Here is a 19237-nt window from a genome sequence, read left to right as displayed (position 1 = left end):
AGCTGGATTTATAGCTTTAATTTGTGAATTGAGTTATGGAGTGTTTGGCCAACAAAAACTGTGACATTTCGTGGTTTAACAGCAGCGGCCAATCAGAAGCAAATTTTAATGGCACCAACCAATAAAGGTGAGGAAAAGTTTTCAAGACGTGTATGCACGATTCTGATAGGCTGGTTTAAGTCAAGCAGCCCTTGCACACTAATGGACACTAAAACAAACGCCACAGCTTGTAGCTTTATTGGCTCGTTACATCGAAAATAAATTCATTAATTATATTGGACTCTGAAGAAAAGCGCAAAGAAAAGCTGATCACCAGCAGGTGTTGTCTGGATTTTTATCGAGTGGGAATTGTCTGAGGCGGCATTGAAAGGGGAAAGCTACACTTTTCTTGTAAAATCGAAACTAGCATCAAAATTGAAATACACGTCTGAAAAAAATTTAGATTAGTTTTTTTTCCCAAAATCGTTCAGCCCTATTAAGCAGCCAGACTACCAGGGAACCAACAACAAAGAAAGGATGCAGCTACAAACGTGAAGCAACATGGGAAAATAAACACTGGACAGAGCAGCCTAGCCAGCTAGCCGACTGCTAACGGGGCTAACCTAGACCAAACAAAACTAAGATCCTTTGGTAGCCCCCCAATGCTAACGGTGCACAAATGAAGCTCACCAGTTCCATTGGTGTCAACCGTGAGACCCTGGTTGACATGGTTCTGGATGAGAAGCAGAGTCTGCTCGAAGATCTCACCGGCCCGCGCTTGCTCCACTGTGTAAGGGTCACGGGGATAACGGAAAAGTGCAAGTAGCTCTCCTGGGGTACGAGGCTGACTAAAAGAATGGCGAGATCAAAAACAAATAAGAAACCAAAAACCAAAAACCAAAAACTCCATAATAAATTTTCTGCTTTAGTCAAACAACAAAAGTAGTATAATGTAAATGTGCATTTAAGTTGTTATGTTGTATATCCTGCAGCTAATGCATGACTTCCAGAGTTGGACATGAAGGTGCGGCTGAGCATGAACATATAAAGGCAAACCCTGCTTTACTCTTGAGCCAAAAAGAAAACACAATTCATCTTACTCAAAAAGCGCAGTGATGTCAGTGTATGGATTTAATCCAAATCAAACATGAATACCTCATTTAACATGTTAGGTAATTAAACACTTAACGACAAGCTGTATTTAAAAAAAAAAGTATTAAAATCAGTAAGAGATAGTCTGGACAACCACTAACAAACAAGAGTCTTTCCATTGCTTCTATTCAATCTTTTTGAAATAACAGCAACCTGCACCTAAACATTCAACTAAGAGTTTACATGATTATTTTTGGAATATGTTTGGTTATTTTTACTGTTACAGTAAATCGACATTTATGCTTTTTACTTTAACTGATACTCTTTATCAGCATCCTGTCATTGCCATTCAACACTAAATCTGGAAATCACCAAGTCTGATTTTTTGAGTTGGTAGAATGGTGTGCATTTATGTTCATTGTTTACGGTTTTGTTTAAGATCAATGTATCATGTACTGTATTGCTCGAAGTAGGGCAAGTGCAACGCTGTCTGTGCAGGCCAACATCAACACAACTGCTTACCGCATTTTTAAACATGATAGAAACACTTATATGGGACACAAAACTTGGCAACAGTGTGTCTAGGATAACTTTATCGTCTCGACAATGAAAAACCACAACGGGATGAGAACATTAGTAAAGATGATTATGATTGAACTATTTGTAGCAGAGGTTGGCAACCTAAAATGTTGAGCCATATTGGACAGAAAACAAAACAATTTGGAGCTGCAAAAAATAAGCTTTCAAACGGCTTCAAAGCCAATTTTTACTGACCTTTGGTGTATAGTAAGTCAAAATATTCAAAAACAAATATCCAAAATACAAGCCATGAAGGACAAAAAATATGTTAAAAATATGTTACTTCAAGTTGTAAAAAAATAGTAATTTAAGAAAACTTCAAGTGATGCAAAACATCTTTATGGAAAAATGACATTTTAATACTATATTTTCCGGACTATAAGTCACAGTTTTTGTCACAGTTTTGCTCGCTGTGTATCTTATACTCCAGTAGCTTTATCTGTGAAAATATTGACACATTATTGCCCAAATATATCATTTCACATGTTATTTTCACATGAAATGAAAGAAGGCACTCATGACCGAAGGTGATAATTTCCACTTTGTCCTCTTGTGCCGAAAAATTGACCACAAGGCTGAAGCGGTCGGATTGTTTTCAGTGACCGTGACACCCAAGATGAAAATTTCATTGGATTAAGTGTTTTGGAAAGAAAGTGATAGTTTGGTAAGCTGTTTCTTTATACTAGAGTTATCTCATTAACTCTATATTCTATCTGTTATATCTACAGTGCATCCGGAAAGTATTCACAGCGCTTCACTTTTTCCACATTTTGTTATGTTACAGCCTCATTCCAAATTGTATTAATTTAATCTCTTATCCCAAAATTCTACACAAAATACTCCATAATGACAATGTGATTTTTTTTTATTTATTTTTTGTACTTTTTTTGAATTTATTAAAAATAGAAATCTAAGAAATCAAATTTACATAAGTATTCACAGCCTTTGCCATGAAGCTCAAAATTGAGCTCAGGTGGCTCTTTTTTTCCACTGATCATCCTTGAGATCTTTCTACAGCTTAATTGAAGTCCACCTGCAGTAAATTCAGTTGATTGGACATGATTTGGAAAGGCACACACCTGTCTATATAAGGTCCCACAGTTGAGTGTGCATGTCAGAGCACAAACACCAAGCATGAAGTCAAAAGAACTGTCTGTAGACCTGCGAGACAGGATTGTCTTGAGGCACAAATCAAATTTTTTTACTGCTGTGAAGGTCCCAATGAGCACAGTGGCCTCCATTATTCGTAAATGGAAGACATTTGGAACCACCAGGACTCTTCCTAGAGCTGGACGGCCTTCTAAACTGAGTGATCGGGGAAGAAGGGCCTTAGTCAGGGAGGTGACCAAGAACCTGATGGTCACTCTGTCAGAGCTCCAACGTTCCTCTGTGGAGAGAGGAGAGCCTTCCAGAAGGACAACCATCCCTGCAGCAATCCATCAATCAGGCCTGTATGGTAGAGTGGCCAGACGAAAGCCACTCCTTAGTAAAAGGAACATGGAAGCCCGTCAGAAATTTGCCAAAAAGCACCTGAATGACTCTCAGACCATGAGAAACAAAATTCTCTGGTCTGATGAGACAAAGATTGAACTCTTTGGTGTGAATGCCAGGCGCCATGTTTGGAGGAAACCAGGCACCACTCATCACCAGGCCAATACCATCCCTACAGTGAAGCATGGTGGTGGCAGCATCATGCTGTGGGGATGTTTTTCAGCAGCAGGAACTGGCATACTAGTAAGGATAGAAGGAAAAATGAATGCAGCAATATATAGAGATATCCTGGATGAAAACCTGCTCCAGAGCGCTCTTGACCTCAGGCTGGGGCGAAGGTTCATTTTTCAGCAGGACAACGACCCAAAGCACACAGCCAAGATCTCTAAAGATTGGCTTCAGAACCACTCCGTGAATGTCCTGGAGTGGCCCAGCCAGGGTCCAGACTTGAATCCGATCGAACATCACTGGAGAGATCTGAAAATGGCTGTGCACAAATGTCTCCCATCCAACCTGATTGAGCTTGAGACTTATTGCAAAGAAGAATGGGCAAAACTGCCTAAAGATAGGTGTGCTAAACTTGTGGGATCATATTCAAAAAGACTTGAAGCAGTATTTGCTGCCGGAGGTGGATCAACAAAGTATTAAGCAAAGGCTGTGAATACTTATGTAAATGTAATTTCTTAGTTTTCTATTTTTAATAAATTTAAAAATAGTAAAAAAAAATAAAAAAAAAACTTTTTCACATTGTCATAATGGAGTATTTATTGTAGAATTTTGAGATAAGAGATTAAATTAATACAATTTGGAATGAGGCTGTAACATAAAAAAATGTGGAAAAAGTGAAGCGCTGTGAATACTTTCCGGATGCACTGTATATATTACGTCATTACTGAAATTAACAGGCATGGTAAATTATGCAATGTTTGTATACCAAACAAAGCCTATTGCTCTCTATTATTTAAAATGACCTCTCAAGATGCCATGTACTGTATGTTTTTATTGTTGGGTTTTTATTATATACATTTTCTTCAAAAATTTGACGTATACTTTGGACTTCTGTTTTTTTCTTCTTAATTATGCATTTTCTGGCTGGTGCGATGTATAGTCCGGAAAATACGGTAATTATTATAGACCGAAAACTACAGCCTAATATGTAGACCTGTTGCACCCTTCTTACCCATCAAACAGCCGTCTCCTTGTAGACTCTATAGCGCTATCCACGTTACGGATCGCTTGCTCAATGGAGGAGCTCACAAAGGTGTCACCTGTTCTGCTTCCTTCTGGAACTGTTGCACCAATACAAGACGTCATTGATATTGCGGAGTTCAGGTCATCAAGAACTTGCCATAGATGATCAATTCAATCAAAATTAATATCACTCGTACTGTGGCCTTAATATCTAGGTCCGTGCTTCCCAACCATTCTGGATCCAAGGCAACCTTTTACCATCAAAAATCTTTGAAGGGCCCAGTCCATGGAAAATCTGTACAAATTAATTCCTGGCATTCATTTCATGTTTTTCTTTTAAAGCTTAAATTATCATGTTGCTTAAATTAACAGTAAGTTATTGTGGTCACTGTCTATCATGGATCAATTTTGCAGTAATTCTGGATTTTACTACATTTTAAAACCGTTTTTAATATGTTGATATATTTATCTTGTTTTATTCAGGTGAAATAATTTTTGCTCATTTTAAGTATTTTTATGTGCCAGGTGACAAATTATGTGCAAAATTTGTACCGTATTTGATTATTTTTTGTAGAGCAACCAAAAAGTTTCATCAAGCAGAATAAGCTATTTAGTATATTTCCCTGTCCTGCCTTATGAGCAGATAATTTGTATAAAAAAATAAAAAATTCTAATCGGCTGCCAACTTCTGACAAAGATGAATGTTACAGGTACTCAGCTGATCGATAGAAGTAAACAAAAATACTGAACAATAGCATGCTTTTTAGAAAAGATTAAATTGGGGAATTTCCTACAGCACACTAGAAGAGGTTTCACGGCATACAGGTTGAAAACAGATCTAGATGAATCTAGGTTAAAATCCTCAAGCCAATTTTCTTATTTTGCTTAGTTTCCATGCAATATCTCATGAAAAACAAGACATAAAAAACTTTAGTCTTCCTACCTGTCACAGTTAGCACCATGGTGGCAACCTCATAGCCAATCGGATTGCGGGCAATGCACTCGTAGTGGCCGCCGTCCGCAGGGCCTACATCCTTTACCTCTAAATAGCCATCAGGGCTGATGTGGAATTTACCACTCTCAGTCACCTGCACGCCATCCTGAGGGACACAAATTGCCATTGTCCTGTCAGACTTATTATCTTTAGAGATCTTTATCATACTGAATAAAAAAAGAACTTTTGTTTGTAAAAAAAAAAAAAAAAAAGCGGGGGTGCATTTAGGAGAAGGACAATTGTTTTGATAAAAGAGTGATGGTTCCTACATCTTAAGACAAGTTCAATTTAAGATACTTTTGAAATGCCTCTTAAAATAGAACAAGTGGCCAAAAAAACGACACAGTATCTTGCACACAATACATCGTGCCTTGTACTGTACACATTACCTAGCACAGCTTTTAGCTATAGCAAAAATATTTTGTTGGAAAGCCACTACTCATTAAATTCACTTTATCAAAGCAGGGGTCGGAAACTTATGGCTTGCGAGCCATATTTGGCCCTTTTTAAGAGTACGTATGGCTAAGAGACCAAATCTAAACAATGCAAATTTTCTCCATTTTGTTCACATTTTGCGTGAGGGCAGCCAATTGTATTGCACGTGATGCCGAAACAACAGTACTGTCCAGTATGTATGAGGCACATTTTAATCTACGGTTTACAGTCAAGGTGTCACACCTAAAAACCCAATTTTGCCTTTACACCGCTTAAAAATATATTTTTTTGAAATTCAGTAAATAATCAATTTTCACTATTGAGACATCGTATGATAAAAAACCACATAATCAAATACTCCGAAATGCCTGCAGAGCACCCAGAGCAATTTGATTGGGTGTGTGGTAGTAATGTGTGTAGCTATGGAGAGCGTAAGCACTCTCTCCTGTCTCTTGCCCGGCGCAAACTGTGCCAAAGGTAAATACGTCAAGATCCTTGTTGGCAGAATTTTGTTACTTTTTACAATAGAACTTTGCAAGCACCTTGTTTTGAAACCATTATCTAGGATGAAAATAACAAACAACAGTCTTTAGTAAGTGCAGGAGAGAGAAAAGTTTTAAGTGGTATATTCATTCATATTGATATGGGAAACAGGCTCTGGCATTATTACTATTTGATAGATTTTGTCAATCTATCAATAGCCACACAGTGAAATAAAATGCGCCGAAGAACAAGCTTTTGTGTGGAGGGCAGGTTTAGTGGTTTTGTTGAATTTTGTCTTCAAATATATATATGGTGTATTAGTAAATCGAATAGAAGAGAATAGAATAGAATTTACTTTTATTGTCATTCTTTGTAACCATGCACAGAACGAAATGTCGATACAACTGACCCGTACAGTTAAACTGTAGCGAGCCGATGCAGCCGCAGCCAAACAGGGCGCAGCCATTTTAGTCATTAGGTGAGCAAACCCCCCAATTCCAACCCTTAATGCCGAGCGCCAAGCAGGGAGGCAATGAGTACCAAGTTTGGTATGACTCGGCCGAGGCTTGAACCAGCGACCTCCCAGTCTCGGAGCGGGCGCCCTACCATCTAGGCTACCGAGCTGGTAAAAAAAATATGAAATTATCTGCATTTCAAGACTACCCAAAGCACTTTACACTGTGCTTCACATTTCCCAATAGCAGCCGTGCAGCCATGTAAGGCGCTAACCTGCTTATTGGGGGTATTAAGGGTTCAGTGTCTTACCCAAAGACACTTCGACATGTAACACTGAGGAGCCAGGATTCGAACAGCGATCTCTTGATCCCAAGATGAGCGCTCTACTTCCTGAGCCACTGCCTACTATTAAAAAAAGACGATTTATTGCTTGAAATGTTACAAAATGTTTTTAGCTTAAACTAATGTAAATATCATTGATGTAATAACATTTTTAAGAATTTTTCAAATTTGATTCAAGACATTTTAATGCCAATTTTTAGAATAGTTAAATCAATGCCTTTTAAGACTTTTCAAGGATGCGCGGGAACCCAGGTTTTCATGACAAGGTCAACTCTAATATTTAGGTTAAACAATATTAATAAGGTAATTTTACATGGAACTTGCAGACAAAAAGACCAATGCTGACCAATGAAGAATTCAAACTAACATTGAAGGATCAACACTCCTTTACAACATAGTTGCTCATTTCTGAAAATTGTGGGCAAAAAGTCTCGTCCATTAAATACATTTAAAAATAGCATCTAACCTTGTTCCAGGTAAGGACAGGCTGTGGCTGTCCCTGAGCACTGCAGGGAATCTGGACATCCAGGCCAGACTCCACAGTCACATCCCTTGGAGCATTTGTGAAAACAGGCGTTACTGAATAAGTTCAAGAGTTCAAACAAACACACACACACACACAGACACACACACACGTTAATTATTATTTGCCAGGACGGCACAGTACATGTAAAATGTGTTTTGAAAGCAATCATTGCAGACAAGAAAGTCAAAAGCTGTAGTTTTGCTCTCGGATTGCAATAAATCTTTACTTTCAAAACAGAGCAGCGAAACATTACCTACTTTGAAGAAAGGAAAGCATTGGTATATACAGCCCAGAAGCTTATTTTCCAAATAAAAATTTGGAAGTCAAAGTTACAGCTGATGTTGGATAAACTAAATACACCCCTAAAACTAAAACTGTAAATACTGTATGCAACACACACATAGATGTTTGCAAGCAAGTGAACATTTAAACATGACGTGCCGGAAAAACATGAGTTTTTCATTCGTGCATTGAGTTGTTCATCAAACGCTGGCTGGTCCTGAACGTCATTTTCAACATGCACACAACTGAGCATTGCTACACAATGAGTCATCATTGTTATATTGTCTGGAAGCTGACACAACAAAGAAAAGTGTTTAGTGGACTGAGACATGCTGCATCCATACACGCAAATTCCTGAAAGGTTCTCATACTGCAACTGAGAGCCACCTAGCATGGGAAAATCCTGCTAGCTTGGTTTGCAGTGGACTAATAATTGTCATGGACGGCAAGATGAAGTTTCTGATAACTAGAGCAACGTACAATGCACTCAATGAAATATGAAGGCACCAGGTACCACAGCAGCATTACTGTATAGATGCACATGTACAAAATTCGTTGTTTTGCCAATGACATTATTAATAGTATTTCTGCCTACTGATTAGCCAACCATGTCAATTGTTACTGCGTTGTAGCTAAACAGGGATTTAGGCTTTATCATACAATTACTAATTATTCTGAGTACAATTATTTTCCAAACAAAATGGCAAGTAAAAAAAAAAAAAAAAACTTGTGAGCAAAATAGAAAACACCGATAACTATCTGTTTTAAAATTTCAGATGATGTGCGAAAAATGTAAAATTCCTACACTTTGGATGGTTTCACTTGTCACAAGATATGGACGTTTCTCACACATCTGTCCTTTCCAGGAATGTGGCACTAGCCATGTGCTCGCTGTGGCATGGAGCCAGCTTGTGTTTAGGTAAAAGCAAAAGCATGAAGATTTAGTCAATTTTTGTCTTTTGACCAGCACGGATTCAAGTATTTTCCGGGCAACACCGGTTATCTGGTCCTAGGAGTCTCCTATATAAGATGCGTGCGGTGGGTTTCATAAAATCAAAAAAATAATCCTAACCGCCACATATTCAACACTGGCCGCATTAGAATTATGTGCTTTTTCACTTCTGGGAATTTAGTAATAACATTGACATTTAAAGGGTTTTGCGTTATTGGCATGAATCACACCGCTAATAGTAAATTATCGTTAAAATGCTCAACAGTATGATTCAGTTAATTTCTTCGATCACTTCTAAAGCGTCACAATGTAATGGACACAGTGTGTCAGTCCACCCATAACATGCTTGTCACACTGTTAACATAATTGTGGCCTTGTGCACAACTTTTGGAGTGGAGCCACTACACAACGTATACTTTGTTGCATGTTAACTGCCATGACTCCATTGAAAAACATGGAGTCATCACGGGATTATGGACTGACATGTTTTGTCTATTTAACACCAAGCATGTCATTTCAACACAAAGACATTCCATGACATATACACAACATAAAAGAATGCGCACGACACACAAATGTACACAATTTTCCTTTTCCATGTAACAGCACACAAATTGCAATAAAACAGCGCAATCTTCGTGACAGTCAATACTTTCCAACACGTAACCTTCGAGTTTTGCCCAATTTACTGATTTTTTGTTATGTTTTAGACCCTTTTCCAGCATACAGCATCTCACCAGATTAGCATAGCATGTGTGCGCATTGTTGACCCAAACAGCGGGAGTAAGATGGGGTCAATGGAGCAAGAGAAGATTTTTATGTTGAGTTCAGGGTTTGTACACCTTTTTCTTAGCCGAGTTCAAGCACTTTTAAGGCCAATTTTTTAAGTACCTTCAGATGAAGAAATCTCACGCCAATCAAAATAACTTTTTTGTTGACTTTTATGACTTAAGTTGCCATCTTGCTGCAGTACAACACTTTGTAATTTGAGATATTCATACCTACGGTCTTTGTGTCAATGGGCTGATATAAATTGACATGAATTCTGCTTCAACAATGCATGCGCAGCTTCAATATGTCACACTTGTTTGAATCTGGTCTAGTGTACTAGTTGTGAGCTTGCTCTGTATTGCAGTACCTCCGGGAACGGTGCATTCGCAATGATCGCAGCAAGGCTTTAGGGCTAGTACCTTAGCTTGGCCTTTTGGCTGAGAGTAAGTGTCCCGGCTTCTAGGCTTTGTAGCGTATTATGAACTGACCGATAACGGATAATGGATAATAAATAACGAAGATAGAACAATAACCCTTAAAACCCCCAAAACCCCACACGGAAAGGGCTTTATAGGTGTTTGGTAACAGAGTTCAGTATGGAGGACAAAAAAGAAAAAAAAAAAACACTTTATGTATAAAAAGCAAAAAAATGGCCCAAAATTGGACTCAACTTAGATATTGATCTGCTATTTGCTTTACATATTTTAATTTAATTTATTTTTAATTTACATTTTGCGTGTTTTTCAGAGGATCTGTGTCTATATTAGTTTGAATCGAATTTTCAGGGATCCCCTGAAAAACAAATTAAATTACTCATTACTAAATCTTTTGGTGCATGAAGTTTAATTATTAGTGATAATATGACATTGAAAAAAACTGAAGGGCTGCTTGGGAGCTGAGCCAAAAGAGACGTTTTATCAAATAGAGCTGTCCTCTTGGTTGCGACCATTAGGGGGCGGTGATGCTTCAAATAACAAGCCACCAGAGCAGGCGTGTCTGTGTCATTTTCATACGTGTTTTATTGTCAGACTGCCAGAAAACATGGCAATGGCAAAAATTTCACCCAAAATTGAAGCATTTTCCTGACTTTGAAAGTGTCGCTATTTACAAAAATTCCCTCCCAAGCTGTTGTGTGTATACCGGTGTATACAAATCCAGGTATCGTACACTTTTTTCATTAATCATTAATTTCACCAGTACCATTAAAAGAAGTGTGAATCATGTATTTTGAAGAGCCAGCAATTTTGATTCTTGCATGTGGATTTATCAAGATTTTTAGACCTTGAATAAATCGAGAAGATATTTTTGAAACTGAACAATACATGTGTAAGTATTTTTGAGACAATCCTTCCCGCGTATGGGTTTTGGGTAACATTTATCCTAAGCATGTTTTCACTTTATAAATTCATTCTTATGTTACAGGTAGCTTGATGCGATCTTTCCACTCACCCCTCTGTTGGATGCTGAGCTGCACGGCAGAGCGGACAGTGCCCACCACGTTGACGGCCTGGCACTCGTACTGGGCCTCATCGTGGGACGCTACCCGAGTGATCCGGAGTGTGCCGGAAGACAGGACTGAGTGACGGCGGTCTAAAGGTAAGGGGCTACCGCCCCGAGTCCAGGCGATAACTGGCTGGGGGTAACCCGTCGCCTCGCAGGGAAAGTCCACGGTGTGGCCGTCCAAGACCGACTGATCCTGTGGCGTGACCGTGAATTGTGGGATTGCTGAAGTAGCAAGAGCAAAAGAAGACAAGGATGCGTATTAGTTGACCTTTGTTGTGAAAGAAATACTTGAAGTACAGTAGTCTACTTGACCAGTTGTCTCAGGTTGTAAGTTTTAGATGCAATTGACTAAACTCACTTAATATTGTTTACCGCTGATTGTTATTTTTTTGTATTGTTTACTGTTTATTTTTATTGCACTTTAAGTGTAGGACAAATCTGTTGCCGGGGAGCACTACTTCCTTTCTTTTTCCTATATTCAACTGACTCAAATACTGTTCAGAAAATTTCAAATTTTTTGACATAAAAGCTTTTTATGGTAACCAAATAGTTTCCCTGGTAAATAGTTACTTTCACTATCAGTTATTAATTAACTAAATTAGTGAGTAACTATAACTAATTACTTTTTTAAAGTAACATGCCCAAAACGGTTCATTACAACTACATTTCTTATTCATTATGAGAAAAATAAATATGAAGCGAAAAGTGTGTTTCTGAATGTGAAACTGTTTTGTGTCTCAGGCTAGAGAATATGAACCTACCTTGTACAATGATATAAGCTGCCGCGTGAATTGTATCGATGTTATTGGAGGCAAAACAGGTATACTGCCCTCCATCCGCCTGCACCACATTCTCAATGTAAAGCCCCCCAGAAGGCGTGGTGTTAATGCGAGCGTCGTTTGGCAGCGGTGTCTGATCTCCTTTTGTCCAGGTGATTCGAGGTTGCGGTTGACCTGTGGCGCTGCACTCCAAAGTGACACTCTCGCCCACCAGCACCTCCGTGTTTTGGGGCTGGATGACAAAACTTGGCCGTGCTGGTTTGTTAAGAGAAGACAGATTCAGACGATTAAGAAAATGCCATTAAAGTGTATCAAATAACTATTTTAACTAGGCTGGCACCAAATATGTTTTATGAGATTAACTGCATGGATATCCTGAATCATTGATTTAGCGCATCACAAATAACCCCAAATTCGCCAGAAATTTGAACAGCATCTTAAAATTTGGTGCCCCTTACATGCGAACAAAATTGAGACTGCGTTAAAATATTTGAGCAATTAAGGATCAGTCTATGAATTTAATAATTGGCATCAGGGATCAGACTGGATTGCAAGGCTTTAAACATAGAAATATGGATGGTTGTTCACAATTGCGTAACTTTGGATAAAACCAGGATCGAACACTGATCATGCGGAACACTATGGGTGCGGATAATTCATGAATATGCATCAGCTCTTATCTCATTACCACGTTAAATTCACGACTACATTACTTTCCAAGTCTTTCTCTTTACTCAGTTCAGATCGACCAAATTACTTCCCACAATGTCTTTCTCTTGAGTCAGTTCAGAATCTTGTGTACTTGGTCAAGACTTTGCGATCAGTCACACAATATGGACCGGTTCAATGTCTGATAATATTCTAGGTGCCCAGCAGGTTAACAACATCAACAATTTGGCAGGTGACTAAAAATAGTGTGATGAGGAATAAAAACCTAAAATTATTTTGATGTGTCGTTTGAAAAGTGACCTGGTCGACGGGGCCCAGCGCGCTCCATGCTGCAACCTAGGTTCGATTTTTGTTTTATCAAACCTTATGAATTGTGATCAGTAATACATTTCTACTGATCAATGTACGGTGCTTTTTTTATTTTATATGCAATTGTAGCCCTTAATGTAGTTGTAATTCCATGTACCTTATACTTACATACAGTAGACTTTCGGGTACACCATACATATGAAAAAACAAAAACATTATAAAGACTATTTTGGAGGGTGCACCTTATAGTACAGAAAATACAGTACAATTTAACAACAAGGTCATAACCATATCAACAAAAGTTAGAAGTACGCCCAGTTCTCAGATGACTTGTAAAGAACCTCAAAGACCACGCCTTTATCTATTCTGCCAGTTCATGGTGAACACAATTTCCCATCTACCACAGAGTGCAGTCATTACCATGACTTGGCCAGCGATTACAGTAGTGGTTGAGCAAAAATAAACACAGCACAGGGCCTGGTGTCTGCCATGACACCAAAACAGGAGAAGTACAACAGGACACCTGCAACTAACTCCTTGATGAGAGTTTATGGTTTTAAAATACAGATGTTGCAAAAATCGTTACTAAAGGTACCACCATGTACATGTCTGTGCTATTCGATATGTGCGGACGCTTAAAGGTAAAAGCGTGTGTGTGTTTATAAGGTGACTTTCGGTTACCATTTAAAGAATTTTTGGTAACTTTTCAAAATATGGTCTGCATTTATATAGCGCTTTTCAAGTCAATAAAGACCTTCCAAAGCTTCACACTTACCCATTCACACACACTCAGACACCAATAGCGGTGTAGCAGTGTCAGCCATGCTAGATAACTACCTGCTTATCGGGGGCATTAGGGATTCAGGACACTTTGACATATAACACAGAGGAGCCGGGAATCGAACCTGCGACCTCTTGATCTCAAGACGAGCTCTACCTCCTAAGCTACTGCCACGCCGGAACCACAGAAACAGGGGCAGGTAGAACACTAGTTACCGTCTCACTGAAGGCCTCAAAGCATGGGTCTCAAAACCCCGGCTAGCAGCCTGCGGATTGACTTGAAATGGAAGTTTAAAGGAACAGTGTGTATTATATTAAAACAAGCAAAAAAAATAAACTATGAGATGAACGTGTGTGTTTTAACATTCTCATAGAATCTCATAGATAGAATAATTTACATTTTTTGCCATAAAATTAGCCTTAGCCAGAGGGAGGTGACATAATTGTAGCTATAGGTACCCAAAAGACAAACGTCTCACAAAAGGCTGACCAAAAAGATGCAAACAATATGGTGCAGTTGGTCACCTTACGTATTCATAGTTGGTATTTTCTTTGTCCTTTTTAGCACGCGTTTTCCGTTGCACTACACAACACACAACAATTTAGTGGTTATATGATACACACTTTCCCTTTAATGCAGGGGCCTCAATCCCGCGGCCCGTGGAACAAATTGTGGCCCTCGAAATGATAGTTTGGGGCCCCCGCCATGATAGGAAGTCTTAACGTTAGTGCGGCCCGTGTGAGTTTTATATGGATGCTACCTCTGTGCTAATTAGTCAGGCAGAGCTCAACATTTACTCACTTGATGTACATGTGCCCTGCAGTTTGATTGGCTAATTTCCTTCTGGTCTGACCCACGGCAGCGCATACATGTCACAGACTCTTAAATTTCAACAAATTAGCATATTCATTGAACACATTTTTGCAAACTGATCAAGAAATATTTTATATTTATCCAGAACGAGGGGCGTTTTAACCCATTGAGAAGCTGATCTTGCTACTCAGTTCCTCCTATACATGGTATCGTCGTCGGTTTGCAGGCACAACATAATTTCTGTCTCAGGCCTTACAACACAATTTTTGGCCAGAACCAAAATCAAGGGTTGTGTCACCATAAACGAGTGCTAACAGCCCAATGGAAGGAGACAAGACTCAAAGTGACCAAAACACACCTTATTACTGTTCAAAAGAAGATACATTAAAAAAAAGACAAAAAAAAAATACAAATTAAAAGAGAAAAAAGAAAAAAAGGAACAGAAAAATTAACTAAAAAAAAGAGGGAAAATTGCATTTTTTCCAAATGCTCCATGCTTTACTGTTCTACGACATTCTCCCCCCAAATCGGATATGAATACATTTGAGAAATGTCTGCGCAATCGGGTACATTTCTAAAGGAGGAAAAGGGGCATTTTTCAGCACAACACTGACAAGCATATTACTGTGCGTGTATAAAAATACAGCGGTGGAGTTTGGTTGTGGTTCATTGAAGTATTGATTACGATGTTAAACACATGGCCAAAAACTTGTCGAGTTCCTTTTTCAGTTTCCTTCACTTACAAAGCTTTGATGCAATAATCTGCGTAGCGTAGGAATCAAAACTTCATGTCGGATGAAAACACAGAAAGAATTCAATAGAGGGAAATTGAGGTTTCGGATTTAATCTACATTTGGGAAGACAGCTCTGTTCCACCACCAGTAGCACAATAACATTCAAATTGCTATATACGCTACCGCGTTAGCATCCATGAGTTCTCCCGCTAACAATGCATTGCGTGTGACCTCACGCTTCCTCTTTCGCGCAAGTGGGATATGAAGACAATCGAGCAAGTCACAGGTGACCAATAGAAGCCGCATTCAGTTGGAAATGTAAATGATTTCACAAAATCTTCGGATTTCACACAAAAATTGAAATGGAGCACTTAGCTCTGCAGTGTGAATGGCAGCCTCATCGTGTCCTAGCTATGCCCACCACGTTACATGAGACAGGCTGCACTGCATAATAGGGCGCACCACACAATTTGTGACATTGTGCGGTTTATGGTCAGGAAACTATGGTAATTTAAAAAGCATACTCTTTGAACAAATTTCGATCAAATTTAAATGTACATCCAAGTAAACCTTTGCCAAAATTGGCCAAATACGCTACCAAATATTAGCTGAAATTTCCAGTGTATGAAACTTGACTTACAAGGGGCTCCGAAATACCGGAGCGTGACCTCCGAAGTCTTGACCTCCCCAGCCACGTTTTTGGCCATGCATTGGTAAACTCCTTGGTCAGTCTCTCTTATGTTCTGAATCATCAGCGTTCCATCTTCTAGCAGGTTCAGACGACTGTCATCGTGCATGTTGAGCGCATTGCTGTCACAATAAGCAATGCAACAACACAGTATTATAGGCAGTTGCCAAGATTTGCTCCCTCAATAACAATAAATTTAACTCCACATTTTTCTATGTTTTTAGAGCTACTATTGACAAACCTTTATTTTTTTCTTTATTTTCCTTGTGCTTTGCATCTGGAACTATCACTCCAATAAGAGAATCAATATTGTACCAAAAATCAATGACTACTTAAGGATTTGTGGCATTACAAAAAACAAAAAGTCTACGGACCAGAGTAATTTTTCTCACACTCTAAGAGCTTACTTGTTGCGGAGCCAGATGATTTGTGGTTTGGGGTTTCCCTCAGCCCTGCAAGTAAAGTAGACCGTGTTCCCTGATGTAACATCCACGTCCTGAGGCTCGGATGTGATCCTTGGCACTTCTTTAAGGGGTAGTATAAGAGGATAACAGAACGTTTGAGGACAATAAAAACAGACCTATGAATTAATGTCTGTATTTATATAGCTAGAGACGATACAATTAGAAAAAAAAGTGACAGGGGAGCGGAGGGTGAGTAAAATGACTTCCAAAATATAACATTTTGCCTGATGACTGGTTATGCATGTATATCAATTAGACAATTGTAACATGTATAAATGAGGATAATGTATGGCAAAGATAACGGTTGAGTTCGTCAATTATGGGAAAGCTACAGTGCATCCGGAAAGTATTCACAGCGCTTCACTTTTTCCACATATTTTTATGTTACAGCTTCATTCCAAATTGTATTGATTTAATCTCTTATCTCAAAATTCTACACAAAATACTCCATTATGACAATGTGATTTTTTTTTTTTTACTTTTTTTTGAATTTATTAAAAATAGAAAACTAAGAAATCACATTTACATAAGTATTCACAGCCTTTGCCATGAAGCTCAGGTGCATCTTTTTTCCACTGATCATCCTTGAGATCTTTCTACAGCTTAATTGGAGTCCACCTGCAGTAAATTCAGTTGATTGGACATGATTTGGAAAGGCACACACCTGTCTATATAAGGTCCCACAGTTGAGTGTGCAAGTCAGAGCACAAACACCAAGCATGAGGTCAAAAGAACTGTCTGTAGACCTGCGAGACAGGATTGTCTTGAGGCACAAATCTGGGGAAGGATACAGAAAAATTTCTGCTGCTTTGAAGGTTCCAATGAGCACAGTGGCCTCCATTATTTGTAAATGGAAGACATTTGGAACCACCAGGACTCTTCCTAGAGCTGGCCGGCCTTCTAAACTGAGCGATCGGGGAAGAAGGGCCTTAGTCAGGGAGGTGACCAAGAACCCGATGGTCACTCTGTCAGAGCTCCAGCGTTCCTCTGTGGAGAGAGGAGAGCCTTCCAGAAGGACAACCATCTCTGCAGCGATCCACCAATCAGGCCTGTATGGTAGAGTGGCCAGACGAAAGCCACTCCTTAGTAAAAGGAACATAGAAGCCCGTCTGGAATTTGCCAAAAAGCACCTGAATGACTCTCAGACCATGAGAAACAAAATTCTCTCGTCTGATGAGACAAAGATTGAACTCTTTGGTGTGAATGCCAGGCGCCATGTTTGGAGGAAACCAGGCACCGCTCATCACCAGGCCAATACCATCCCTACAGTGAAGCATGGTGGTGGCAGCATCATGCTGTGGGTATGTTTTTCAGCAGCAGGGACTGGCAGACTAGTCAGGATAGAAGGAAAAATGAATGCAGCAATATATAGAGATATCCTGGATGAAATCCTGCTCCAGAGCGCTCTTGACCTCAGGCTGGGGCAAAGGTTCATTTTTCAGCAGGACAACGATCCAAAGCACACAGTCAAGATCTCTAAAGATTGGCTTCAGAACCACTCCGTGAATGTCCTGGAGTGGAGCAGCCAGAGTCCAGACTTGAATCCGATCGAACATCTCTGGAGAGATCTGAAAATGGCTGTACACAAACGTCTCCCATCCAACCTGATTGAGCTTGAGACTTATTGCAAAGAAAAATGGGCAAAACTGCCTAAAGATAGGTGTGCTAAACTTGTGGGATCATATTCAAAAATACTTGAGGCTGTATTTGCTGCCAAAGGTGGATCAACAAAGTATTAAGCAAAGGCTGTGAATACTTATGTAAATGTGATTTCTTAGTTTTCTATTTTTAATAAATTCAAAAAAAGTTGAAAAAAAACTTTTTCACATTGTCATAATGGAGTATTTTGTGTAAAATTTTGAGATAAGAGATTAAATTAATACAATTTGGAATGAGGCTTTAACATAACAAAATGTGGAAAAAGTGAAGTGCTGTGAATACTTTCCGGATGCACTGTACCTCTCTGCCTGGCTACTATGAGAAAAACAAAAAAATGATTCATCATTGGCTGATTATGGCACTTTGAACATCCTAAAGGTTGGGTGACTCATGCTTATCCACTCATAGCATTGTATAGAAAAGAGAACCTATGGTTCTGATGTAAAAAAATAAATAAATAAATAAATTCTTATGCAAGTACCACAAATGCACTGTTTCCCTTAATAGCAATGAGCAAACATGATTCTGTTGTCTTGAGGCCTTATTTACAATAATAAATGTGAAGATAAACACAAAATAAAATTGCATTGCATTAATAATCTACACAAAACCAGTTGAAACGCGACAAGAAGTTTAACATTGACTTTGACAATATTATTTTATGCATATTCTCATGCAAACCTGGATAATTAAAAAGTAAATTCAAAAACACACACAGATAATGTAGAACTACTTCAAGGCAGAAATTATTTCCTATTGATAATTATTTCTATTCTATTACAGTCCAATGACACATTTCCTCAAATCTATTCATAAATCTGTACACAATGCACTCAGGGTATCATACAGCATGAATATAATTGTGAAGTAATTATTTAGTGTAATATAATTCTTATTATCATGCCAACCTATATTTCAAATTAAGACTTCATGGACCCAGTAAACTTTACTCAAAGGTAACTTTGATCATTATAAATGTCTTAAACACAGAAGGCAGATGAGTTGCTGAAACTGCAGACACAGCTTATAATTAATGTATATGGCGTGAAGCACGGCAAACTCAGACATCAGACGGCGTTGCAACAGTGTGCATGTCTTTTTGGTCATGACTCATGACCAGGTGACCCGGCATTATTGCAGTGTGCGGGAAGGAAGCCTTAAGGGGGTCCATTGTAGTCTGCAGTCTGTTTTTGTGTCCATTCATGCCTCTTTTTATGTATGAATCAATGAATGGATGAATTAATGAAAACTTTATTTCGAACATT

The 19237-nt window shown here is 38.8% G+C and overlaps 1 protein-coding gene across 1 annotated transcript in view; it reads right to left on the bottom strand.

Annotated features, from left to right (window-relative positions):
- pxdn (peroxidasin) overlaps positions 1-19237 on the bottom strand; it is an 86392-nt gene that overhangs the window by 11927 nt on the left and 55228 nt on the right. Inside the window, exons 8-15 of the mRNA XM_088354211.1 lie at positions 16257-16374; positions 15802-15971; positions 11838-12110; positions 11023-11298; positions 7509-7621; positions 5276-5432; positions 4322-4430; positions 670-827 (exon numbers count right to left, since the gene is read on the bottom strand). Coding sequence (XP_088210337.1) covers positions 670-827; positions 4322-4430; positions 5276-5432; positions 7509-7621; positions 11023-11298; positions 11838-12110; positions 15802-15971; positions 16257-16374 — 1374 coding nt within the window. The remainder of the gene's footprint in view (positions 1-669; positions 828-4321; positions 4431-5275; positions 5433-7508; positions 7622-11022; positions 11299-11837; positions 12111-15801; positions 15972-16256; positions 16375-19237) is intronic.

The sequence above is a fragment of the Urocampus carinirostris genome, chromosome 15, assembly GCF_059441175.1.
Source record: "Urocampus carinirostris isolate Australia breed hairy pipefish chromosome 15, RoL_Ucar_1.0, whole genome shotgun sequence".
NCBI lineage: Eukaryota > Metazoa > Chordata > Actinopteri > Syngnathiformes > Syngnathidae > Urocampus > Urocampus carinirostris.
The sequence above is the reverse complement of the archived record's forward strand: the minus strand, read 5'-3'. Positions and strand labels throughout refer to the sequence as shown.